The following is a 19937-nucleotide window of genomic DNA, read 5'->3' on the forward strand; positions in this document are numbered from 1 at the left end:
CAAAAATACATGAGGCAACAGCAAAAAATAGAAGGGAGACCCACGCCAATGGTGCCAGGTCTAACAGTAGGGATCCACACACATCTCCAAAACAGGCTCCAAATAATACAGAATGTGGCCGCAAGGCTAGTCCATGACCTCCAGAGACAAACCCACATGACTCCCCCACCTAAGAACTCTACACTGCCTCCCAGTCAGCAAATGCTGCCCCTTCAAACTCCTCACCCACATCTACAAAGAGCTCCACAACAAGGGCCCAGTTTACCTCAACCAGAGAAATAACTTCCACGAGCCCAATATACAACTCCGCTCCTCCTCCCTCCACCTTTCCCACTCCCCCTGTATCTACAGAAGCGGAGCCTCTCCTTGTCCCACCTCACACCCAAACTCTGGAATGACCTCCCCCTGCAATCTGCACCTACACTACTGGAGCTCAGAAAGAGACTGAAGACCTGGCTCTTCAACAAATAGCTAAGGAGCAGCTAGTGAAAAACCCACCACCCAGATCCTGGAGACCCTCAGGGTGATAAATCAAGCTTTAGAAATCCCGAGTGACTGATTGATTGACTGCCCACATGTAGAACCACTCAGGGAGACCGAGAGATCTTCGGGCAGGCTCAGGAAAACTCTTGTTATTTTCTTGCAAACAGGCTTTCCTCTTCTGGGCTTGCCTGGTGCATTTCTACTTCTGCGGGCAGTCAGTCCCTATGGAGCAAGATGGATAGACGTCAAGTGATGTCCTCCTTTCTCTGGGAGATTTGATGTTCAACACCACCCGTGGATCTCAGCAGTTCTTATGCAGAGCACAACCTTCCATGTTCTTGAAGTACTTGGAACTGGTCCCAAGTGAGGATTTATGGGTCCTGCTTTTATAAACACTTCTCAAACAGGGGATGTTGATCCCACTGTCAAAGCCCTGGAACCAATTTTTGGTGGTTTCTGTTCAGATTTCCTAGTTTTCCTGCAGTTGTGATACAGTCTTTGTAAAAGGTGATGGCTCTCGCAGCAGGTAGAATGCTGTTTCTAGGCAACAGTACTCGTAATATGAGCACAATGAGATGTGAAATCTCTTCACTTAGATGCCATCAGCATTCCTAAAGTAGCACTCAGGGAGAGACAAAAAGGGCAGGCCTTACCTAGAATCTTTCCTCCCTCTATCAATAGATACTTCTCAAGAGGGTAGCAGACTCTAGCGGATCTTTGTGGACCTAAAATCTGGATTCAATTTGGTGCCAAGAGATGACCTGTGGGCTGTCTAAAGTGATCTGGGGTTGTCGTCCTATCTTTGCTATATGTTCAGGCAATTGCAAGAAGACAATTATGCCCAAATCAGGTTCAGCAAACATGGTGAACTTACTTCTTCCATAGCTATAGAGCGAGGGGTAAGACATGGTTGTGTGCTAATGCCCACCCTTTTATGCCTATTCATAAATGCACTCCTAGACACACTGAATGCGGAGAAGGATAATGATGCACCCAAGATAGTGAACAGCAAAGTACCAGCTATGATGTTTGCCAATGACACTCTCCTACTCTCAAAGACACCGATGGGCATTCAGAGGATCCTCGACAACATCAAGGCCTTCTGTTACAGTAGGGATCTCGAGATTACCTGCCAAAAGACCAAATATATGGTCTTTAATCAAACCAGCTCAACTCGCCCTAATCCCAGCTTTGACAGTATTCCATTGGAGAGGGTGTCTGTATTTGAGTCGCTTGGGGTCATGTTAACAGAAAAAATGGACTGGGGGCTCAAATCGATAAAGCAAGTCTGAAGCTAGCGCAGAACATAGGGGGGTTGATGAAGCTATTTAGGAACTCTTTCCATAAACCTATAGGACCACTCTTGGAAATCTACGAAGAGCAAACAAGGGGTGCTGCAATGTACGGTGCTGAACTCTGGGGGTATAGCTCTCTGAGAAATATCACCAAGTCCGAGAACACTTTTACTAGGTAGTTATTTGGTCTCCCCCTCAGTTCTCTCCTTACACCGCTTCATTTGGATTTGGGGGTTAGGCCATTTGCAGATGAAATTGCTTTTAGACCTCTGATTTATTGGCATTGCATATTGCATATGGGTAACCCCGGAACTGGCTGTGTATAGGGACGAGTTAAAGGAGATCCTGGGCCTGCAGGGCGCTGGGAAACTATTGTGGCTAGCATATGTCAGGAACTCACTTCTGGAGTTGGGCAGAGCGAGTCTATGGCACAACCCTGAGGAAGCCTGTACCACAATTTCTAGAAAGGAACTGGTTTGGAGTTAAAGGGAGGGCAAACTCGCAAGTTTACATAGGTGTCCAGCAACAGGATCACTAACAGTTGCGTTTTTGTGAATAAAAGACCAGTACATCCTAGAGTCTGCCCTGGATGAGATAACCTGCGCTAGCGAGGAAACTGTATATTCAATTTAGACACGGGGTTCTCACAATACGCGTTTTCTCTAACAAAGGGCATATGCACACTCTCTATGTTGTTCGGCCTGTAACAATGCAGTGGAGTCAGAGCTGCATGTTATCTTTTTCCGCCCTTGTTACAGAAAACCAGACGCAGTTGGCTGACCGAAATATGTAGAAATCTGGGGACCAAACACTGTGTAGAGGCATTTAGGTTGTTGAAATACAACACTCTATCCCTAATTGTATTTGCGGTGTCACGCTTCCTACTCTATATGTGGTGTGTATGCAAGTCCATTCTGAAAACCAATCCACAGGACTAAGCGGACAACATTTTCTCTCATTATTTAATTGGGCTTGCTCCATTTTTTTACCGTCATTTTTATATGTGATTATATAGAGTACTTTTTTGTGGTTTACCAATTTGAAATATATTAGCCCTATCTCTCTATATTAACTGTATATTATATGTATATGGCACCATGTATGTGTTATGTATATTGCTTATTTATTTGGGTGTGGGATAATAGTCTGCAATAGTAATATAGGACCCTGGGGCCTTGCGTTTAGGCACTGGATGATGCTTGTATGTATCTTCAGTTTTAGGCACTTGCACTTGCACTTTTATGATCCAATGATCGCAATAATGTATTTGTATAATGTATTTTTAATTGACACTACTGGAGTTGTTGAACTCCTCGATAGTGACCAGCACAGTTCCACTAACATGGAAACATGCCAGGGTTCGAGCACTCTTGAAAAAACCTAACCTCGATCCTGCCAACCTTAACAACTATCGCCCTATCTCACTGCTCCCCTGGGCAAGCAAAATCCTCGAAAAACACATTAACACCTCCCTAGCCAGGTTTTTCGAGAGCAACCACCTGCTTGACATCACCTAGACGGGCTTCCGTCCCAAGCATGGTACGGAGACGGCGATGCTAGCAGTCACAGAGGAAGCAAGGCGGATCCTAGATCAAGGAGGGTCAGTGGCAGTGATCCTCAGCAGAAGGTTCATTCTATTTACTAGCGCCTGGATGCCTCACGGCAGCTGTTTGCGCTCTATAAAAATTCTTTTCATTTAATTTCATTGAGTTCTCAAACACATTGCCCCACCAGTAACATAAATGGCAGTGATCTGGAATGACTAATCCGCAATCTCCTGCTAAAAAGGTTACCATAGAATATCTAAATGCAGTTTGTCTCCCACCTCTCACACTCCAGTGTCTACGGTTACACCCTTCAGTTAACAAATGAAGGCAATACATTTCCAGGGTGTGTGGAGCCTCTACCCCCACCTTTATCTTGTGCCATGCAAGACCAGGGATAATCCAAAATGAAACTTGACAGTTTCAGTAATCTTACTCTTACATCGACATGGAATGCTGCTACCAAACATACTTTACTTAACATGTGCCCAAAATACACATGGGATGTCAGCGCTATGGTCTGTGTCTCGCATACAAGTAGAACTTTAGATGGGTGGGACCAGAAGGTGCATGATTCCTGAAGTGGAGAAAAATGCCTGTTAAGCAATAAAATCATCCAAATAATTTAGGACATGGACAGAAGTACCTTACCAGCCAGAGGGCACACATAAAGTGTCCCTTCAGGTCTCAGAAATAGACTCCGGTTTTCAGACTCAAAGGACAGGCCAAAACCTCAATATTCACATTGGATTTGCGAGTGACTGCGCCACAAAAAGTGAGAATACGAGATATCAAATTCAGTTAAACTACTCAGGGCAGTGTTAGATGCAGGTTTACCATGCAGGGGGCATTCCCATACCAACAGCTACCAGACTTTTCCTCACTCTTGCTGGCTCCTGCCTTCTCCCTTTGTGGCGTGTTTGCGGTCTTTCTCTTCCTCCATCTTTCTGACCCGTGTTTTCCCACCCCTTGCTTTCTTGCGGGGAAGTAAGTGCTGGTCCTCAAACAAAAGTGCTGGTAGTTCCACTGGCAACCACCTGCTCTAATTACGCACTGCATCCATGTCAGCCAGAGTCTCATACTGCACACACTTGCAGTTGGTAGCCCTCTGTCATTATCCATGTGTGCTGGCCTCTACCATGGTTATGTGTAGGAGGACTGAGCTAATGGCGAAATAATGCAAACAAAAATTGAAACTATAGCAGATAAAGGTGCAAAACATAAAAAAGACAACATTTTAAGGCAAAAATCAAAACAGCAAAATAACTATGCACAACACACACTTGAGCGACTTCAAATGGCAACAAAACAGATTGGAAAAGGACTGAAAACCATTGCAGAAGGGACAAAAAACAGCAAAACTTTGGGAAAAATAGTAAAAGACAAGAACAAGCAAAGCACGCGTAAGACAATAATACTGGAAGTAAAGAGAAGACTAAGCAGACAAATGCAAGAGGAAGACGAAAAATATAGCAAAACCTTTAAAGATCCCTAATCGCCTTTACAAAAAAAAGCATTGTGTCATAGGTCTTCATTTCCTGTTGAATTAAAACAAGATAAATACATTACTATTAGCTTTTGTAAACCTATCCATACTTATAAGTTATAGTAATACGCTAAACATTGATGTTACTAGTGGGGCACCATGTAAGCAGTGTGGAAAACATTAATTCATACAGACTGGTTAAACACTTTGTATCATTATTGACACATTGCTACTTACTCATGACTTATCTGCATTCAGTCTTACCATATTTTCATGGCCAGCAAAGAACTTGACAAAAGACAATCAAATAAATAAATTCAAAGCTTTGAGGACTTTCCTACTGCAAATAGAAATATGATAGTCTACTAAGCAAATTAATACTGTCACAATTTACCAAGCATAGGCAGTTGCAATTGGCAAATCAATACTAGAAGCATTTGCTGGGCAAATTATAAGCTTGCACACGAAACACTTTTTCGTAACTTTTATTTATTTACCATTTTGCACATTCATTATTTACAGCTAAAAAATAATTTATATAAAAAGTAGCTCTTTTCCACTTGGAGGCTGACAAACAATTTGCCACATTATCCAAATACACCAACCCCCAGATCATAAAACAGCCAGGGCCAATTCTTTCTGAGAAATTACTGTTCTGCATGTATGGGATTAAAAACTAAGGATGATACATTTTGATATATGAAAACAAAAAATCACATTCTGTGGAACATTTGGTTTTAGGATCATATCTTGTGAAGCATTTCTGTCTTCTGTTCTGGTATTAAAAGTGGTTAAAACTCTCAACAGAAATATAAAGCTATTTTCTTCAAATGCAGCTAACAATGGGCATGAATTGGAAACAGAATGTTTAAGTATTAATTTCATGAAATTATTGTTGATAAAACAATTGTCTCTACTGAGAGTAAGTAGATGTATGCAATTCTATGGCTGCAGGTTTTACCACATAATTATAGACTTATTAAAGTTGCCTGAATTTGCTAAAATTGTAGATTTCACAAAAAAGGTTGTTTCTAGCCCAAATGGACAAAATAACATGGCTAGAGAAAAGGCTGTATAATTTGTGTTTTCACAATAATTCAAATAACTTTACTTCATAGTTTGGATATTCATACTGCAAAATCCCTGGGGCTTTGATAATGGTATAAAGCTCTGCAGAGTGGTTTGAGGCAGTCACTATGATGATGCGATCAGTATTTTACACATTTCCCATATTTTAAGGTTCCCTGTGAAATGTAGAATTTATGCCACGGCTTGTTGTGCAATAAGAGCACTTAAACTTGATTATATATTTAAACACAAAGAATTAAATATGCAATTATTACTATTGCTAACAGTATTTAGGGGCCATGAGTCGTGCTCTTCCCCTCCCTCAACAACGGTAATAAATAAATAAAAATTACACTATGCGCATCTACATATATGGTTTATGCAAATACATTTATTCATGTATATTTGTTTCAACAAAGGGTATTTAATTATCAACCAGGATGCAAGAGGTTACATTTGTGCAGTATTGTAAAATCATATTGAGAAGTCTCCATGACTATTAGGAGAGTTAATTCCCTGTGTAAATTAATAGCTGCTTGGAATCTGTAAGGCAGTAACAACTGTTTTCCCAGTGTAGATTTGAACTTTGTACTGTAGTATTAAACGTCAAAGTGCATTTATTAGTATAGTGGCTCTAAATATATAATTAACTGTTACCCTATGTAAAGTTAGCATTACACATATACTGTGAGGCAGTAAACAGTGCTTTTCTTATGTAGGTTTTGCTATACTCAAATTCGATTTTGGCACTGAAGCAATAGCATTAATTTAAAAAGAGTTTTCACTCTTGCTCATATAATATGTTCATACAATGTATGCTCATTCTCTGCCCTACTGTTCCCATCACTTACAATACTCCTATGAAATACTACTCATCTGTTTCTTTTGGTCTTTCTTTCTACTCCTCTCAAACATTTTCTTTTTAGAAGTCATAAACTTCTTATTGACACCAGCATCAAGAAACTCTTCTGTGGCTGGGATGTGGTCTTATACTGACTGTGCTCTCTTCTGTGATTGCTGTCTCTTGGCATTCTTTTTGTCTCTCTTTTGACATTTTTGGGTTTTCGATAACATTATCCTTTTGTCAATTAGTAGATTCACTTGATGGCAATGATTTCCATGTAGGCTGAATTCAAGAATGAAGTCTTCTGTGTTTATCGAGACGGCTTTTACGAGTGAAGCTTCTGTCACATTCAGTACATTTGAATGGTCTTACTATAGTGTGTAACAGTAAACGGTGCTCATTAAGATTGCTTCTCCGGCTGAACCTTTTTTGACAGTCAGCACAAGTGTATGGTTTTTCCCCTGTATGTATTCTCCTGTGTGCACTAAGATTTCCTTTTTGACTGAAGCTTTTGTTACATTCAGTGCATTGGTATGGCCGCTGGTTTCGCTGAAGGTTTGGAATAACAGTAAGACATTTTGTATTCCTTCGATTACTTTGACATTCATTATATGTATTTGGTAAATCTGCTTTAGGAGTTCCCTGGTGCAAAATGAAACAGGTAGGGTTATTGAAACCCAGCTGGAAAAGTGCAGTATTCTCTCCTTGAAACTCCCAATTGTCTTCTGTTATTGGCTGATTTCTAGAGTCCATTCCTCTGTGGGAACCTTGGTGCACATTCACTTCAGCTTTTGAAGCTCTGCCAAGCAGTCCGTCTTCAGAACATTTTATAGATTCCACCGCTGTTCTTGGTCTTCGCAATCCTCCAGCTTCTGTTACAACTGAATGAAATGGGTCATTAATTTACTACATGTTATAAATCTATCAAATAATTAACAAACTTAAGCCCCTTATACAATTATCACTGTTAAGTTACAGTGAGACCTGTAGATCTATGCAGTCGCAGTAGACCAGTGCAACAATATTATTAGCTTTCGAGCAGAGCTGGAAATATGCAAAATAGGGTACCGATGCCAAAGATACTTGTAGAGCATACTCCTTTTATGTACTACCACCTCTAACTATCATGCATCCTGAGTGCACCTGCACCCAACATGATTTTTCAACAACTGCTGTGAGCAGCAGTACACAGCTATTAAAAACAAAATCCACATTGATATAACCAAGATATCTTCCCAGAGGGATGACCAGTGCATTTGCACCAGGAGTCCAAGGCATAGTATAGTCAAATTATATTCAGACAGGTATGGCTCTTATCTCCTTGTCATGTGAGATATATGGCTGTGAGCATGTTCAGTGTTAAAGACTGGACAGAGAATGCACCTGGTGGCAAAAGCATCAAGGCTGAGTGGGGAAGGCCTAGTGGTCAGAGTGCCTGGGCTCAGAAGTTGTCTTGGGTAGTTCTTACAGGGATTCATGGCAGGCTCCAGAGCCCATTAGGGCCACAAGCAATGACAAAGAGTTGAGGCTGCAAGCAAGGATTATCAATGCATGGCTTCTCAAAACATGCCAGATAGGGACTTGTTGACTAATGTGGATGAAGCTGAAAGCATGCGACTCTGTTTGATAATATTTTTCAGGAAAATAATCCGATCCCCAAGTCATGGGATGAGGCTGCAGTTTCTTTAATTCTTAAACCAAATAAAAAACTAAAGAACTGTGATTCATACCGACCTAGCTCCCTGCTGAATTGTGACTATAAAATCTTTGCACAAATTTTAGCAGGGAGGTTGAATCTGGTAATGAGCTCTTTGGTTTATCCGGACCAAAAGGGATTCATTAGGGGTCGTCAGCTACATGAGCTAACACATGAACTAATCGGGGCGATCGACTTAGCCACTGCCCACAATTGTCCCATCTCGATTGTTGCCTTCGATGCAGCGAAGGCTTTTAATCGAGTGAACTGGCCTTTTTTAACATATATGGCTCGACGGTTTGGGTCAAGAGACTATTTTATTAGAACAATAAAAAATATCTATAAGACGCCCACTGCCAGACTTATTATCAATGGCAATCTCTCTAAATCAAGTAGGCTGGAACGAGGGACAAGGCAGGGATGTCCATTATTCCCTTTATTATTTAACCAGTATATAGAACCCTTGGCTTGTAGTGTTCGGGCCAGTAATAGATTCACACCTTTTAGATGGGAGGGATGGGAGAAAAAAGTAGCCTTATATGCAGATGACTTGATGATCTTTTCTAGTGAGTCTTCTGCTATCTTACCCTGTCTTGAGAAGCTATTGATACATTTTGGAAGAATTTCAGGTTATTTTATTAATCCTCAAAAAACTGAGATTATGACTTTGAACACACCTGTAAGCTCAATTAAAACAAAACAGCAAATCCACTATCTTGGCATCCAAATTACTCATTATATAACAAAGACAACCCTAGTTAATTTAGAGCTCAAAAGGAAAGAAATGGCTTTACTTCTAAACTCTTGGAATAGCCTTGCATTATCCATTTTTGGTCGCTCTAATTTAATTAAGATGTCAATTCTGCCAAAGTTTACCTTTATTTTTACCACGATCTCCTTATCTTTTGACCAGTCTGCTTTGAAAAAAGCAAACCTTAATAAATACTTTTGTCTGGGCTAATAAGGAGGGGGGATTGCTTGGCGGAGGTAGAGGGGGTATTGCTAGTCCAGATTTACGCTTTTACTATTTTGCTTTTCAATTAAAAAAATGTAAGACCTCTCCTCTTCAATTCTTTATGTTTTGCTCCTATGATGCTAGCGATGTCTAGAAACACCCCACAAGGGGGCGATGGAGTTCTTTTTAAGTTTGGTCACCGTAAATTCTTTAAAAAAATAAGACTGAAGGTTCAAGTTCGTCCTGTGAAGTTTGGTTCCAAATCAGAAAGATCCTGAAGATTTCTTATTATAGTGCAGGGGCCCCCATCTGGAACTCCCCAGGTACGCCAGTCTGATTAAAAGACTCCCTATCCACTGTACTACAGGAGGAAGGTATTATGAGTTGGGGTCAACTGCTTCAAGGGAATAAACTTCATTCGTGGGACATACTATATACTCTTACGAACCAAAGACTTTCAAGATTCAAGTTCTATCAATTATCTAGTTGGGCCTCACATTTAGATAAAGTGGAAGGAGATAGCATAGAGTATGAACTCTCCCTTCGTGGCCGCTTATTTCAACAAAAGGAAGTCTCAGAATGGTATTGGCTTTTAATTAAGAATGAACTCCCTTCAGCGCCTATGGAGGAGTCCTGGAGAAGAGACCTGCCATCGACCAACGTAACACACCTATGGCAAGTATCAATGCACACCCTTTGGAATGTGGTCAAAGCTGCCTATCTCAAGAGGAATCATTTGTTCACACTCCACAGGGCTTACTGGTCGCCAAAGAACCTTGCCAAACTGGGAGGTGCCCATCGAAAGGTTTGTCTGAAATGTGAAACTGATGACGCGGATGATCGGCATATGTTTTGGCAGTGTCTTTCTATCCAGGGCTTCTGGCATGACATAGGTAAGACTGTTTCGGAGGTTCTGTGGCGAGACATCAAGGTAAGCTTAAGTCTGGTTATATTTGGGGTCCTACAAGAGAAGGGTATTAGTTTTAATTTGTCTAATTCACAGGCCTCCTTATTATTTTTGTTGGTTCTTATAGCTAGGCGGGTAATTTGCCTTAAATGGATGTTAACATAATCACCAGTAATATTAGATTGGGTGACCTCAGTGAGGCGTATTCATAATCTAGTTATGGCAACTCCATACGGCATCACAATTTGTGATTCCTTAAATGCAATGCAAGAATCACTTTAGAATAGCGATTTCGCTACTGGGGGGCGCAAATTACCATCAAGTTGAACTCGATGGTAATTTGCAAAAACTTTGAAAAATGCACTAAAGTGCATTTTTCAAAGTTGTAGGTTACACACACACACACACACATACCCTTGGGGCATGTGTGTGCACAGAGCAATTTCAGGTGTGCAACAGGGTGTCCTTTTGACACCCTTGAAATTTCATGCGCAATTTGCGAGTACCTGTTGGTACTCGCAAATTGCGCAGGCACCCCATAGGAATGAATTGGAAGGCATTCCTTGATTGAGAATCGCAATTTGCGAGTCGCAATTAAGGAATGTTTGGGAATCACTAATTTTATAGCGATTCCTACATGCATAAGATTTTGCAATTCCTTAATTGCGATTCCTTAATAATCGCAATTAAGGAATCGCAAAAACCTACATTGATGAATGTACCTGTTAGTTCCCATGATTCACTCTGATGCACCCAAACTCCATACATCACCACTGTCATTTCGTCCTGTCCTGACTCGTTTCCCATCCTCTGATTCCTAAACTCTAGGAGCTCATTTCAACAATAAAATGATGTCTGCTGCCACCTCCACTTGATACCAACTATTCAATATTAAAAAGATGCACCTCCAACCTTCCACTCTGACTAATCCTGATTAACAGCTGGCAAATTTAAGAGTCTCTTCTAATATAATCTCTGTACACCGCAATTGTTGCTAGCTAACCAAATCACTAAATACGGTGGAAGTGTGATGTCATGAAATCTGCATACCTGTTTTAAAACTATAAGTAGGTTCAAAGAGAGCCACTCCTCACTGGCTCTGTGTGCTGAGTAGCACAGGCTAGATTAACATGCTCAGTGCTATGAGTACTCATTGTCTCAATCTGTTACCAGCATTGGGGTGCACAAGACCAAACAGAGGTCTATAGTTACCATATCTTTTCTGCTTTGCCTTTTTTGGTGGTTTGCATGTGCTGTTGACACCCTGGACTGAATCTGCTAGTGACCTTGTTGCTGGTTCCTGACTGTACTGTGGCTTGCTCCCTAGGTCATTATTGCAAATCCTGAACAGAATGGGGACTACTAGTTCTGCATTTTCTATAGATTATACAAGTGGTTGAAGGTGCAGGCTGTGCTTAGAATAATTCTGTATTCTTTTGGTGTAGAGGGTCACCTCCAGAAAAAAAAGGGTTCAAGGCCTTAAAACTGGAAAGAACTTTCAACTCCATGCCAACTGATCAGGAGAGTGTAATTTACCAAACTTGCTGGAGTTTGATTAGTACATGTGTTTCCAACCCAACAGCACTTGTCCACTGGCAGTCTTAAACAAGCATTTGCAATGCAATAGGTCTCGCATTTGCGTGAGTTTGAGCTATTGGCATTGTAAACGGCACTGCCTTTTATTTATGTGTTTAGAAAAGCTGTAAGTGGTGCTTAAACACAAACTTTGTACTTATAGTTCTTGCTTATGAGAAGCAAGGCTGGCAGTAAAAGAGGTGTAGTTATTGCCAGCAACGCTTCTTGTAAGCAACGCCTGCAAGTACAAAGTGTGTGTTTATGCACCGCTTGCGGGTTTTAAAAATACATAAATAAAAAGCATTGGTTTTTACAATGCAAATAACTCAAACGCTCGCCAAAGCTATACCTATTGCATTGCAAATGCTGGTTTTCATGTTGCACAACAGCACGGAATGCAGTGCAATAGTATTTAAAGGAAAACAATTTCTATGACACAGAGACACCGTCAAGACTGGCTGTGTCATAGCGCTTTAAAAAAAAAACTCATGTTGCACCGCAGCCCGCATTGCTGTGCAAAATGTAAAAAAGAATGACAAAGCCAATACCGGGGTTGGTAGGCCAGGGTACACAACGGGCGGTAACTACCCCAGTGTTGCTCCACAATCCCCGCCGCTATTGTTATAAACACAATTCTCCTCCCCATGCTTGGGCCGTCAAGCGCTCACACATTAGCAAGACATTCCTTTGAAATGTTCAACATGCAAAACACAGAACTTTTAAATGCATTACTGTGAAGAGCAATCATCCTACCCAATAACCGAGCAAACCCAGAAGCCAGGGGGTAACAACCAACACATATATTGGTCGTAGACAGATTTACACAGGTGCATTCATAAACCCAAAATTAAAACTTCCAACAATAGTTATTCTAAGAACTGAAAGGGGCGGGTCTATGGGCGGCACAGAACGTAGTGCTTAGCAAGCTGCTGTGCAGGCAGACACGGACAGGAGATGGCGTCGAGGACGAGGAAGACTGGGAGACAAGGACATAAGCACACAATCACAAGGAGACAGACACTTGCATGGGGAGACAACAAGAGAGATCAAATCCATACACTGGGCCAGAAAAGATCAACGGGGGAAGGGATGGAGGTGAGGGGGACGGTGTTAGGGGGGGAAACAGACATGGGGATAGAGACAAGGGGCAGAGATGCCACGAAAAGGAAAAGGAGAACTGAGGCAGCGACAGACGACCAGACAGGGAGACACTGACACCTGCTACAAAACAAGGCCCGGGATTAAAAGCAAATAAATAAATAAACTAGCAAGCTGCGATGAGATGGCAAAAAGGGAGCATGAAAACCGCACAAACACTAGGCGAGGCCCGGTATTAAAAATAAATTAGTAAACTAGCAAGCTGCGAGGAGATGTACCGGAAGTTCGGAAACGTCACGCCTGTTGTGGGGCGGGAATTCTGTCTTCTGAAGCGGAGTGGCTCGCCTAGAGGAGCAGTGGTGACGCGGGGCTCCCATGCCCTAAGGAGAGCCCCGCAGAGGCTGCAGAAGTCCGGAGTGGCGCCGATGCGGTGATTGGGGCTTAGTTGTACTGGGGGGGGGGGGGTGGCGGTGGGAGGGGTGTGTGTGGTGTGTGTCTCTGTATGTGTGCGCTTGTGTGTGTGTGTGTGTGTGTGTGTGTGTGTGCACGTGTAAGTGTGCTCGTGTGTGTGCGTGCGTGTGTCACTCTGTGTGCGCGCTCGTGTGTGTGTGTGTGCGTGCGTGTGCGAAGCGAAAGCAGGGGGGGTGTGGCTGTGTGTGTAGGAGGCTTTCAAGCGAGACAGGAGATGGTGAACGCGCGCGCCACCTGATCAGATTACGGCATGCTGCGCGTGCCCATCTCCTGTCTCCTTGAAAGCAGACTCGCCGACTATAGGTCTCGCTGCGACATAGCCCATTCTGTAAAACCAAAGTGCCCTAGGGGTGCACAAAGAGAATGCATGCACCGTTGCATCCTAGGGGCACTATCTGTAATATGTCCCCCGATGACCTACACAAACCAGATAGGACAGTAGGATATTGTGGAGAGTGCTTCTGCCATAGGTCCGGAGTACTCATTCCCTCATGGGCCCCAATACATTAGTCCCATTGTTAAATGAGTCCAGTAGTTCTGCACTAGATGGCCTTGAAACAAACAATCAATCAGCAGTACAATAACATCATAAGCATACTTATGGTGAAGGACCAGCATTGCAAAGAGTAAAGGTCTGGCTCCTATTTTGGTCCAGAGATGCCACAGAGGACGTTTTACTGCATGTCAGGGTAGACACCAAAGCCTAAACTACTACCAGCTAAGCAGGCGTCCATGTCTCACACCTTAGTACACTCAAAGGGACTTCCACAATAAGTGACTGGATTTACCTTTTGACAGTTTATTCATAACTTCTTACTGAGGATGCCCTTACGAAATGAAAAAATTCGAATAGCGTTACCTAAATCTTTCACTACCTCAAACTAATAAATGAGAGATTACAAGCCTTCCAAGAAGGGTAATAAAAGCTCCTGATGGAAAGTAAACATCTGCTTTACTGGGAACTTCGAGTAAGAGCAGATCTGACAATAAGCACAAATCTATTGATTAGTCTCCCACTGCAACAGGTTGGCTCTATGTTACGTAACTGACCATAAAATATCATGCTATAAAAATACTGTGAAGGTAGGTATTTATCAGTAAGTATAAATTTACTATTCTTTACTCCACATCTATGTACCTCGAAGATGTATATCTTGCCAAGATACATATATGTGGAGTTAATTATAATGCATCTATATCTACCTGTATACATTTCTGTTGTCTAAATGCTTGCTAAGATATTTTTGGAACACAATATTTAGGATTCAATATTCTGGAAGGATACAGTTCAGGACCCTCAAAAACATCTCCATTACTTCTTTCAACAAGCATTAGAAACGCAACAGGTCTCGGATTTATTTGAGTTAGAGGAAATGGCATTGTAAATGGCAATGTCTTTTCGCCATGTGTTATGGAGTGTATGTATGTAGTGTGTAATGGAATTATGTGGGTTGGATTGGAATTGTAGCAATGGTGGCATGCTGAGCTTTAGATGATTATGTTTAAAAGTAAAGTTTGCAATACTGCTATTGCTACAATAGTTAATTGTGGATTCGTTAACAATTGATGTGTGTAGTAATGGCTGGTGGTGTGTGAGCTTGGTGAAAAGCTGATTACCCTGCATACTCACATACAGCCAGATTCATCATTGTAAAATCGGCTCGCAAAGGGCCAGATTCTGAGAATCTGGCCCTTTGCGAGCTCAATTTTTGCATTTGGGATTCATCATCCCAAATGCAACAAGCATTGGCATAGCCAATAGGTCTCGCCTTTGGGAGCTTATAAGTGTTTAGCTATAGCTAATGACTTTGCCTATGTTGTTAGTTGTGCTGTGCATAAGTTTGTAGCATGCTGAAATGGTATAATAATTAGGTGTTAGAATTATCTGTGTTATTGTATATATGACTATGAAAGTATTATGTACAACTTAGCGACAATATTTAAAAAGTATTAATAATAACTAATGTTTTAAATGTTTGATATTGTTTGAATACTGGCCACTTGTATCTGCTTATACTAATATTCGTTATTGTTTTTTTATTATTTGGGGGGGCTAAATAAGAGGACGGATACATTTGGGAAATAGCACAGTTTGTAGCCTAATGCAAAAGTTCCCTGCAGGCGATGATATTATGGCTTTGATTAATGCTTTGTGTTGTATTAAAAGCAGTTGTAACATAAGGGGGTGGCTGGAATAAGAACAAACAAACAATAAAGGAGGACTGGAGAATGTTGGTTTTTTAAAAATAATGGAGAGTTTAAGGCGAAATAGGGGTTTGAGGGAAGAGAAAAGGTACAGGAGACAGGAGGTTGTTATAAAACGTGCTTTAAGTTGTGTGGAAAGATATGGGATATTATAGGGAAGCGTATGAGGAACAAACCATGGATGAGAGGAAAAAATGGTAGGAAAAGAGTAGTGGTGGAGATGTGTTGTGACTGCCTGCTGTTTATTTGGCGTCGCTGGTCTGGTTCCTGTGAAGCTTCGTGACAACAACTTGTTAATTTATGTTAGTAGGAGCGCCCGAGGCCATGATTACATTTGCGGTAAAGTGTGGCCTTAGGTGAACTGAAGTTTATTTGAAGTGGGGGAAGTGTGCTGCATATGCCTGCAGAAACTGTAAACGAGCGGGCTTGCAAAAGGCAATTTTAAAGACAGGAGCCTAGTATATTTATAATCCTAATTATCTATTTATAATTTTTTTAATAGAAAAGGAGACCAAATAAACATGTCTACAATGTTTCTAGAAAAAAAGATTAAAGAGAGTGTTAAGCGTTCCGGCAGATCCCGCCCTAATTTAGGCGTTTTGCTTGTGTTAATATTACGGACCTAATTAAACTAAAACGGAACAGTTTTTCACACTACATTGCAAAATAGGTACAAAAATATTTTTTAAAATGCAATGACGGGAGAGTAGGCCGTTTTTAACACTGGCTTATTATGATGCCCCAGCATGTGATGGGATGTAAGGCACCTGAACGCAATAATATTACGGCCCTGGTAGAAGCTGTCTGTTGGATTGAAAGCAGTTGAATGTAAAAGGGTGGCGGGAATGAGAACAAACAAAGAAGAAAGGAGAATTGGAGTTTTTTTAAATTGAAAAACAAAATAGAGAGTGATATTGGGAGACATCTACGCAGCCTCTGCTCTATTAGCGAGTTATCAAGTGAGAAGTATACATTTCCATGCCTTAGCACCTTGAAAATAAAAGCCCCTTCGTGTCTACAATGTTTGAAGGACAAAAGTTCAAAAACAGTGCTAAGCATCCCTGCACACACCATCCTAAATTAAGCTCCTTGCACGTACTAATATTACAGCCCTAATTTGACTATGACCCGACAGATTTACCTAATACACTGCAAAAGTAGCATACAACTGGTAAACTAATTGGATTACGGAGAAGTAGTCAGTGTTTCCCACAAGCTTAATATAATGCCACAGCACGTGATAACATGTAAGGCCCCTGAACGCGATAACATTACGGTCTCTGATACAAGATTTGTTTGGGAACTATGTAATAATGTGAGGCAAGCAGGGGGCGGGGGACCCGAGGAAGAGGGGGTTGGCAGAAGCACTATGTATGAGGGTGCACACAGCGTGTGCTTTAGTGAAGTAAATATGTGCACAGGCATTGGATGTTGACAGCGCATGTGTTTAAGCCCAAAAAATATATATATATGTCCCGCACGCGAAATAGAAAGCGACTGGGTGCCTATACCAAAAAAACTTCTGACAACCACGCCCCTCCTTGCAGTCGCTAAAATTACGGCCCTGTACACATCGCCATTCCAAAGCACCTTAGAAATAAAAGCTCTTTCGTTCCTACAATGTTTAAAGATGAAAAACTTAAAAAGAGTACTAAGAGTACGCCACACACCACCCTAAATAAGCTCCGTGCACGTACTAATATTACAGAACTAATTTGACTATGACGTGACCCAACAGTTTTGCCTAATACACAGCAGAATCAACATAAAATTGGTAAACAAAATAGAATTACGGAGAAGTAGGCAGTGTTTACCACTAGCTTAATATAATGGCACAGCACGTGATAAAATGTAAGGCCCCTGAACACGATAAAATTACTGCTCTGATACAAGATTTCTTTGGGAACTACGTGATAAGGTGAGATAAGCACGGGGGGAGCAGGGGAAGATGGGGCGGGCAGCAGCACTATGTGTGTGAGTGCACACATCGTGCGCTTTATTGAAGTAAATACAAGCACAGGCATTGTATGTTAACAGCGTGTGTGTTTAGGCCCAAAAAAAACAGGTCCCAGACGCGAAATACAAAGCACTGCACGCCTATCCCAACAAGCAGAAACACGAGAGACGGCCTGCGGCCGTCAAAGTGAAGTGGACACGGCGGGAGGGGGCGCAGCGGGGAGAGCGGCATGAGGGTGTGAAGCAGCAGGGGCCTGAGATGCGGCCGCCTTTGATGTGATAATGCGAGGCAAGTAGCTGGTGGCATTGTGCACGCGCTTTCACATGCACGGCAAGAAATCGCCTGGGAATCGCCTGATCTCGGTAAGCTCTGTTTAAGCCGCTATATATCGAGCTCCCGCTCAATGCGCATGCGCATTGAGATAGGTCGCTCGACCTAAAAAGTGTCTCTCCTTTCTGTACCAGAAGTTGTGCACGCAGTGGGAGTGTGACTTTCTCCATTCATTCTGGAGTGGTGTGGCTCACTGGTTAGAGGCGGCAGACCCGGGAGCAGAGGACGGCCCGGGACCAGGGTTCTATCCCCGACGCGGCTGGGTCGTGGACCAGGGTCAGCGGACTCGATAATTCTCACCTCGGTGCCTACTCTAACCAGGGATCACACTCGGCAACTCTGGGCCTTAGCTTGCCTCATCTCCACAACGGCCCCCCACATACGCCGGGGATGCCTGGTTTCACCTTGGAGATACCAGGTAGAGACCGTCTCACAGGGAAAGCCAGGACCGGTTCCCCAGCGGTCTACAGCGCAGAGATACTTCTTCGGGAGTAGATTCTAGCGCTTTAGAAACCCACAATTAATTAATTCCATCATGCAAGACCAATGGGTGCTGAAAGTAATTCTGTAAATTCACTTTTTGAACCACCATCCAGGTCCACCCACATGCCCTCCAAAATTGCAAACATGATATCCAGAGTCTTCCTAGGACATTGAAAAGGCTCTACTTCTAAGAGATATGTCACGTAAGGTGAAGGACCTTGGGTTACAATCCAGAAACTTAATAATTTCCAAAATGACCAGGGTATCAGTCCTATTATAGATATGTATGAACTTAGATTTTTCAAGGTTACTTTCAGTAAATCCTGAAGGGGCTACATCAAAGACCAAAGACGGTCTCTTTCAAAAACCATCTAAAGATTCAACTCTTCCATCTATTTTGAATAGGCTGACATCTGTTAAAAGATGACAACGTCTCCATAATGTCTATGCCTCGTTTTTCATGTTTGATGCTATTTCTGTTGTTCATTGTTAAAAACACTAAAGGATTTAGGTGCAGCTATATTATAGACATCTGTTAAATAAATACATAAAAAGGAACATATCAGCATCTGGATACCTGCCTACTTGTGTTGCCCCTTCAAAAAAGATATTAGCAATACCTGGTGATTGAAAAAGTGGTCTTCAACAGCAATCAATCAATCATATCATTTGTAAAGCGCACTACTCACCCGTGAGGGTCTCAAGGCCCTGGGTTGGGGAGCGCTGCTACTGCTCGAAAAGCCAGGTCTTGAAAAGTTTTCTGAAGGTCAACAGGTCTTGGGTCTGCCGTAGGTGAATGGGGAGGGTGTTCCAGGTCTTGGCGGCGAGGTTGGAGGTCGCTCTTCGAAAGCGGGGGACTGTGGCGAGGGCGAGGTCGGCAGAGCGGAGCTGGCGGTGTAGAAGCTGAGTCGTCTATTGAGGTACGTTGGTCCGGTGTTGTGAAGTGCCTTGTGTGCGTGGGTGAGGAGCTTGAAGGTTATCCTCTTGTTGACCAGGAGCCAGTGCAGGTCTCTCAGGTGGGGTGTGATGTGGATGCGGCGCGGGATGTCGAGTATCAGGCATGCAGAGGCGTTCTGGATTTGTTGGAGCCGTCTCAGGAGTTTGGCCGAGGCTCCTGCGTAGAGGACGTTTCTGTAGTCCAACCTGCTGCTGGCGAGGCCCTGGGTGACCGTTCTTCTCGTTTCAGTGGGGATTCACTTGTAGATCCTGCGGAACATGCGGAGGGTGTTGAAGCAGGAGGAGGAGACAGCGTTGACTTGTTTAGTCATGGAGAGGGTGGAGTCGAGGATGACCCCTAGGTTGCGTGCATGGTCGGTGGGTGTTGGAGCGGTTCCCAGTGCGGTCGGCCACCAGGAGTCGTCCCAGGCCGACGAGGTTGGATCTGAGGATGAGGACCTGCGTCTTGTCCGAGTTCAGCTTCAGTCTGCTGTTCCTCATCCATTCAGCAACGGCCTTCATTCCTTTATGAAGGTTGGTTGCTGTGTGTCATCGGCGTAGATGATGTTGAGGTCGTGCTGACGGGCGACGTGGGCGAGCGGTG

General features: G+C 42.6%; 1 protein-coding gene across 4 annotated transcripts in view; it reads right to left on the bottom strand.

Moving 5' to 3' along the window:
• Positions 1 to 5277: 5277 nt before the first annotated feature.
• Positions 5278 to 19937, bottom strand: part of LOC144818735 (uncharacterized) — a 170949-nt gene continuing 156289 nt past the window's right edge. For all 4 annotated transcript variants that reach the window (XM_078676430.1, XM_078676429.1, XM_078676428.1 and 1 more), the window contains one exon: positions 5278 to 7601. In XM_078676430.1, the coding sequence (XP_078532556.1) occupies positions 7009 to 7601 (593 nt within the window). In that variant the 3' untranslated portion in view covers positions 5278 to 7008. The remainder of the gene's footprint in view (positions 7602 to 19937) is intronic.

Source organism: Lissotriton helveticus, chromosome 2_1 (genome assembly GCF_964261635.1).
Source record: "Lissotriton helveticus chromosome 2_1, aLisHel1.1, whole genome shotgun sequence".
Classification (NCBI taxonomy): Eukaryota; Metazoa; Chordata; class Amphibia; order Caudata; family Salamandridae; genus Lissotriton; species Lissotriton helveticus.